The following is an 8,303-nucleotide window of genomic DNA, read 5'->3' as shown; positions in this document are numbered from 1 at the left end:
GGGAAAGCCTCGTCTTTCATTTACCCAAAAAAAGCCTGGTCTTTCGCTTTATAGTTCTCCTTACCACTTGTATTACTATCTGTGATGTTCACTATAACTGTCAAATCACTTGTCCCCTTAAACTCATGCAGCGTGCAACGTGAAACCTCTTCAGAAAGTGGATTGCAAAGAATAATGGTGGTTGTTTAGGTGTGAAATGAGTTGGCCGTTAAGGTATATTTCTTAGCAAAAATTAATGACTAGATACAATCTGAACTCCCTTTCCTGCAAAATGCATCTTCTTCTAGTGCAGAAGGTTTAGAGCTTCTAACGAAGTTGCCTGAAACCTACCCACATCAAGTGTCACATTTTGTTTATCCAAATACACTGCCCGAAAAGCCAGCCAGCCCTGTTTCAATATCGAATAAGGGTCCTTAAAAACTTGATGGTCGGGAGGGTATTCTTGTCTTCAGGAGCTCTCTTCTTTGCCAATCTAGTATTCAAGGAATCTAAGGTTCATGTCTTTAGCAGGGTCACCAAAGTCAGTTCTGCCCAGCCATTCCAATCCTCCCAAGGGGAGTATTTCGATCACAGTGGCATTTTGGGAAGAAAAACCATGTTTGTAAGCCCAGCTCCATGTTCTCCCATCAGCACATCACAAGAGTTCACCAGGTTTGCAAATCTTGCCGAGTTTGAGTCTGCCTCTGTCACCACCACTTCAAATCCCAAGCCTGTTGCCATTGTAACTATTTCACCTGTTGGAGGATTTAGTCACCGATGTTAAATTATAAGGTCCTGTAGAAACCCATGGGTGTTTCCTTTAAGATTTCACGAGAGAAAACACCAACTCCATCCCTATTTACACTGTAGTAGCAATTTGGAGGAGATGAAGGATGGATATCCAAATACAGAAACTGAAGCAATAGAGGTTCAAAAATTGAATGCAATTTCTTTCGTAATATCACGTAGATATGAGAAATAGAGTCATATTAGGTTTAATGAAGGGGAGCGCAAAAATGACTGTAGTCTAGCCTATGACATTTTGAGAACCATATTTGTCTCCCTTTATGCAATTTTGAAAACTGACTACTGCTATACTGATACTATTGTACAACGAATTTTAAGATAGCCATTTCCCATTTGGTTGACGAATTTAAAACTTGTTTGTGTTGATTTATTTGTGAAAGTCGTCAAAGATATTTTCAAAATCTTGAAAATCCAAACTCGGAAAAAAGAAAATCGTAAATGAAATAAACCTTACTCCAAATATTCAGATGAATTACATTTATACTAGATTTCCAACGTTACCTTCATTCATCAATAACCTGGTACTCTTTCTGGATATGATCAGAAGCCTTGGCCTTTTTCCTCCCCCATCTCTAGTTACTTCAATAGCTCTTTCTTGCTCTAACGAGTAAGCGCCTCCCAAGAACTCCCTGAAATTTGTCATAGAATATGGAGATCTCGAAGGTTCAATACTGAACTCCTTATGATGTTTAAGTCCAACAACCATTCTTGGAAAGCAATGAACTCCAGGTTCTCTATCAATATCGACCACCTTGGACAATTTTCTCAAAACTTCTTTATACTTGCTTATCCACCATGACCGTTTGTTAGTCACAAGAAACTTCACTCGTCCATCGAATTCTCGTGAGGTGAGAAACAACGGAATCACAACCTCTGTGAAATCATGAAATAGGTTTCCGGTGTATCCACTTGTGGAAAAAACAAGTCCTGGAACCACTGTGGTTGTGGGTGCAAGTTGGGATTTCTTGGTTGGAGGTTGCAACAAACCTAATTATGAATTCTTGAACTGTCCCCATTGCAATTCTGTCTCCTTTCCTGGCATAAGGCCTTATGCTCCATGAACTATTTTTGGGTAAATTTTTTGGGTTGTTTGAAGTGATCACAAAAACTGTGGATGAGTTGCCATGAATTCGAATCCGAATGTCTCCGATCATTTCGCAGACATCTGACAATGGTTCCGAAGTGTCGCAGATCGGTTTGATTAACTTTGTTTGGATATCTGATTCATCATTAAATGGCTTAGGAATTAGGGTTGTGCACGGTCTAGATCGGATCGGATTTCTATAAATCCAATCCTAATTCGTGAGTCATGGTTTTTTGAAAATGAAATCCATGTCTGGACCAAAAGTCTCACAGTTCGGTTTTAATCCGAACAGAGAGTCACGGTTCAATCCCGATTTTGTCCACGGATTGCATTAAACAACAACCAAGCAAGCACTTAGCAAGAATACAAATTTCAGTTTTTGCTAGGGGTGAGCAAATAATCCGTTAAATCGTGAATCCAGTCCAAACCAATCCAAACCTAATTATTTTGTTTGGTTTTAAGTAGTGTGGTTTGGTCTTGGTTTAAAAAAAATTCAAAACCGAGTTATATGGTTTGCTTTGTGGATTTACATTAAGGGTTGCGGTTCCAGACCGATCCGGACCATATATATACATACATCTCTCTATTATAAAACAGAAGAGTGTAGAGACAAATTGTTGCAATGGCTCGGATTTATTTGATCCAAGGGTTGAGATGCATTTTTTCACATTTTATGAAAGTATCCACATATGCCCATCATATTACATAAATACCATCTATTGTCTAAGAGGAAAAAAGAATCGGAATTCAAATTTCACAGCTAGCTCTCTCTCTCTCTCTCTCTCTCTCTCTCTCTCTCTGAACAAAGAAGGGGGGAAAACAATTCTCATTGCTTCCTTTCTACGAGACCTTTCCTCCCCTACAGGTTGTCTATCTTCGAGGAAGGGGTTCCCCCCCTTGGACTGCCGAGCACTGGGATCATCCACTGTCCACTCCTCCTCGACAGTCAACTCCCTCAGGAGAAATCAAATCGGGAGAGGTATTTTTTGTTGCCCACCATGTGTTTGTTAAAATGCTCTTTTCTATTTTGTATACACTTCCTCCAAAATCTAGAAAAGTATTTTCTGTTACCCACCATGTGTTTGTTAAATGTTCTTTTCTGTTTCGTAAAACTGTAGAGACTTTGTGGGGTCCCCCCCCCCCCCCCCCCCCTTCCCTTGAACGGCGTTTTGCATAATTTCGTGAGTTGCTAATTTCTTCACTACACTACACTGTTTGCGTATTCACTTACTTCATATCAATTAAAAAAAAAATTTCTTCGCCATTCAAAAAAAAAAGAGGTTAATTTTCAGCAATTTGTAGCTACCTAAAAATCGAAATAATATTTTGAGCTACTATCAAGATTCTAAGGGTATTGTATTTCAAATCCAATCGGGGTGAGTAGTGCCGTAGGCACGGGCAAGCACTAGTTTATACTCCCTCCGTCCCTTTTTAAATATCCCGCTTTGTAACTCTAACTTATTAAGAAAACATCGTCATTATACCTTTCACATCAACTTTTACCTCGACTTTCTCTATTTACCTTCTATGGAAACATCATCATTATACTTTTACTCACTAACTTTTCAAAATAAAATCTACTTTTAGGGGCAAAATGAAAAATGTACCAACTTTTACCCACTAACTTTACAAAATGGACACTTATTAAGGGACAACCCAAAATAGAATACTTGACTTTAAAAAGGGGACGGAGGAAGTATATATTTTAGTTTAATATAGATACACCAATAAACATAGGCTAGGCCATAGTGAATTAAACTTCCTAATTTAGTACTCCACTTCACCGCTACATTCCTTTAATGCGAATAGTAATTGTCTTAAATTTTTATTAGTTCACGAGTTTTGGTGATTTTAATAGAATTTTAAGTTTAAATATAAGTTTTGGTTTTATTTATCTATGTCATTTTGAGTACTTTAAATAGTGTATAAAATTGATATTTTAACTTCAAGCAAACCATGGTTCAAAACCGAAACCGATCCGTATCTTAAAGCTCTGGATTGGTTAGGTTTTATGAATTTTATAGATTGGTTTGGTTCTCAAAATTTATAATCCGTAGATATTGATTTGGTTCTTAGTTTACTACAAAACCGAACCAATCCGAACCATGTTCACCCCTAGTTTTTGCAAGTTCCTCAAACATTTCAATCTGCCATCTTCCATAGAAGAAAGAAACTTGGATTTTCAATTTTTTTCGTGTAATTCAATAGTTCTCAGTCAACTAAATACATTACATCATTGCTCAAAAAAGAAAAAAAAAAACATTAAGTCATTACATTACAGTAAACACATTACGGTAGGCACATCAAGTCATTACATTACAGTCCATGTATATAAAAATATGTGTTAAATTATAATTATTTACTATATGTTACACACACACATTATATTTTTTTAAATATCTCACAGTTGTCCGATTCGGATAATCCACAGTTTTCAAATGAAATTCCAATCAATCTCACAATTTTTTAATTTTCGAATCCTTATCCGAACTATTAATCCATGGACAAAATCGAAAATGTACGAATCTATGTCCGGACCACTAATAGGAACACATGCATAGAAGTAGAACGATCAGTAGCAGCATTTTAGAGTATACAACAAAAAAAGTAGCAGCATTTTAGACACGGACACCCAATGGATTCAGGGCAAGCCTTGAAATTTTGGGGGGCCAAAGTCCAAAACCCATCCCAATTATTTCTCTCCCTAGAGAACGATTGTTTTCTTCTCCACAGCCACAGCTAGAGATGTAAAATGGGCCGGGTCGGCACGGGCACGGCACGGCACGTTTGAAGGCAGCACGACACGGGCACGGGCACGGAATAATCCTGGCACGGCACGGGAACGGCACGGTCTTAGTGGGCACGCGGCACGACACGGGCACAGAAGTGAGCAGGAACGACATGGGCACGACACGGAAGTTGACTTGGCACGGCACGGTCTTAGACGGGCACGACACTGGCACGGCACGGAAGTGGGATGGGGCACGAGTCATGACACGGCACGACACGGTTCTAGCCAGACACGGCACGACACGGCACGGGCACGGAAAGTTGACTTGGCACGGCACGGCACGACATGCTCTTAGACGGGCACGACACTAGCACGGCACGAAAGTGGGATGGGGCACGAGTCATGACACGGCACGACATGGTTCTAGCCAGACACGGCACGGGCACGAAAAGTTGACTTGGCACGACACGGTCTTAGATGGGCACGACACTGGCACGGCACGGAAGTGGGATGGGGCACAAGTCACGACACGGCACGACACAGTTCTAGCCAGACACGGGCACAGCACGGGCACAGGCACGGAAGTGAGGGGGAACGACACGGGCACGGCACGGAAGTTGGCTTGGCACGGGATGGCACGACACGGTCTTAGACGGGCACAGCACGGAAGTGGGATGGGGCACAAGTCACGGCACGGCACGACACGGGCACGCAGGGCCGATCTTGAGATTTTGGAGGCTTAAAGCAAATTTTAAAAATGAGGCCCTATATTTTTAACAAAAAAAATCAATGTATGTCAGTATGTGTCTAATATAAGGTTAAGAGATTAAACTTTTAGCTTCATAATTTAACTAAAATAAAATTTTAAAACAATTTATACCATTAGAAAAAAATGAATCAAACATATCGGTATCGCTCATACATTGTGTCTTTTTTTGACTAATTATATTATGAACTTTAATTGTAAGAATGTTATTTTTAATAATAAGAGAATTAATTATTTTAAACAACTTTTATCAAATTTTGTTGAGTTCGAAGTAATTATTATGCTTTTATATAGTCAAAAGTGTTTGTTTTTTTGTTTTTTTCTTCTGTGAACTAGATATTAAAAGTTAAAAATTTAAATTAAAAAGAAAACTTGTCCAAACATTTATAGTAGTTTGCAAAAGATTTGAACCCTTGGAGTGAGTAACATTTAAAATAACTGAAGCACAACTAATACAAGAAAAATCTAGCAAATGAGCCTCGTGGGACTCGAAACAAGGATCTCTCGATTTAAGCAATATGGACAAACCACTGATGTTGGAAGCCTGGAACTCTACTTGTGCTAGAATTCGGAATAACTTATATATAATATATTTTCGTCTTTTGAAAAACGAGGCCCAGTTTTCGCCCGAATTTTGAAGGCCTAAAGCGGCTGCACCTTAGGGTGGGCCCTGCGGGCACGGCACGAGTCACGAGGCATGGAAAAACCAAAAAAAATTGTTATTAAATAAATAAGAGTTTTAAGATTATAGTTTACTTTATTTGTGTGTATTTTTTGATAATCCAATAATTTATTAATCTTATTTAAGTAAAATAAGCTTTTAAAATATTTTATATGATTAAAATTTTTTGAATCAAATTCAAACATGATAACATACCAATTACTACACATATATTGATATATATTGCGTTTTATCTAATACAGATTTATATATATATATATATATATATATATAGAAAATAAATAAGAAAAAAACTAATTTTTTTAAAAAAATTGGTTTTAAAAAAATAATCTCTATGGGGTTCGAACTCAAGTCCTTGGGGACTTGACAATTGACACACATCTCAAACCACCAAGGCCATCAATCTTTTTGTGCTTATAATTAGAACAAGTAATATATATTACATAATTCTATTTTTAAAAAACGGGCTTCTTGTACGCTAGCCACACGATTGCAATACATGTATGACGATCCATACCGTTCATTTCGTTATTTTTGGTGTTTTAATCACTCTCGCACATTTTCGGGTCTATCGGGTTTTTGAAACCCTTTTATCGGGACGTAGATTTATTGATAGGGAATTTTTTTTTTATGTGCGATCAAGTATATAACGATAACCAATTTACTTTATTTTTTGCACAAATGATATAAATAGTCCCACATAAAAGGTAGACGGTTCCGATTTTCAAAAAACAACTCGGGCGGCCCTAAAGTGGTGCATTATAGGACTTTTACGTCTTTGGAAGCACCAAACGTGTCCTGATCACATGGTTTCCGATATCCGATTATCACCTATTTTGGAAAGGATGATAAATTTGATAAGATCTTAAATCGTAACGGTTTAGATCGAATATTTGAAAAAATAAGTCTGCAGCTACCGTTTAAATCTATACATTTAACTTATTTGGTTCTAAACCAATGTATTCCGCTATAGTCCAATGTACGCTAGCCACACGATTGCGACATAAGTATGACGATTCATACCGTTCATTTCGTTGTTTTTGGTGTTTTAATCACTCTCGCAAATTTTCGGGTCTATCGGGTTTTGGAAGCCCTTTCATCGGAACATAGATTCATTAATAGGAATTTTTTGTAATGTGCAATGTAGTATATAACGATAACCAATTTGCTTCATTTTTTGCATGAATGATATAGTCACTCCCACATAAAAAAGTAGACGGTTCGAATTTTCAATAAACAGCTCGAGCGGCCCTCGAGTGATGCCTTATAGGACTCTACGAGAATTTTCGATAAGTTGATGCATATGGATTATGGTGTATCGTATGCACATGATCACAAAGATCATATAAAAGGAATGAGATGCTGCCCTAGCAGACATCTCATTCAATCATTCTCCAATCTCTCAATCTCTCACTCTCTCAGACTCCTCTCAAGTTCTCAACGTCTCTCTGTCTCTCTCAACGTCTCTCTGTCCTCTCATCTCTGACGACGAGCCTCAACGTTTGGATTCTGGCATGCCTTATTTCTTTGGATTCATTCACCGAGTCATTCACCTCTCTCACTCTCTCAGAGACTCAGACTCTCACACACACTCTCTCTGTCTCGCTGCTCACCTGACACCTCTCTCTCTCTCTCTCTCTCTCTCTCTCTCTCTCTCTCTCTCTCTCCGTTTTCGACTTTCTGGCAACGCAAGTCTCAATTCTCAAAGGGTGAGTCGGTGCGACGGTGACCATCAATCTTTCAATGTCTATCTCTCCGACTCTCTCATCACCTCAGGTACTCAGCTCACCGACTCACTCACCAGTCACCGTATCTCTCTGAGCACAGGTACCTCTCTCACTTCCCTCTCCAGTCTCCACTTATCTATTGTAAATAGGGTTTCTGAAAATAGAATTTTAACCTGGTTTTTGAAATTAACGTTTTTGTTAATTGTTACTAATTTCTGAAATTAGGGTTATAAAATTAGGGTTTTTGTTAATTGTTACTAATTTTTGAAATTAGGGTTACGAAATTAGGGCTTTTGTTGCTAATTTTTGAAATTAGTAACAAGAAGTTAGGATTTTTCACTATTGTTACGAATTTCTGAAATTAGAATTACGAAATAAGGGTTTTTCTTGCTAATTTCTGAAATTAGTAACAAGAAATTAGGACTTTTCACTTTTGTTACTAATTTTTAAAATTAGGGTTACGTAATTAGGGTTTTTATTGCTAATTTCTGAAATTAGTAACAAGAAATTAGGGCTTTTCACTTTTG

At 38.0% G+C, this 8,303-nt stretch overlaps 1 protein-coding gene across 1 annotated transcript; it reads right to left on the bottom strand.

Annotated features, from left to right (window-relative positions):
- Positions 1-71: 71 nt before the first annotated feature.
- Positions 72-4,011, bottom strand: LOC131298602 (alpha-1,3-arabinosyltransferase XAT3-like). The gene is given in 5 exon segments (XM_058324083.1): positions 72-582; positions 585-734; positions 1,288-1,720; positions 1,722-2,005; positions 3,960-4,011. Coding segments are annotated over 5 exon segments (1,218 nt in total). The 3' UTR covers positions 72-283.
- Between the last annotated feature and the right edge of the window lie 4,292 nt (positions 4,012-8,303).

The sequence above is a fragment of the Rhododendron vialii genome, chromosome 8a (assembly GCF_030253575.1).
Source record: "Rhododendron vialii isolate Sample 1 chromosome 8a, ASM3025357v1".
NCBI classification, from domain to species: Eukaryota; Viridiplantae; Streptophyta; class Magnoliopsida; order Ericales; family Ericaceae; genus Rhododendron; species Rhododendron vialii.
The sequence above is the reverse complement of the archived record's forward strand: the minus strand, read 5'-3'. Positions and strand labels throughout refer to the sequence as shown.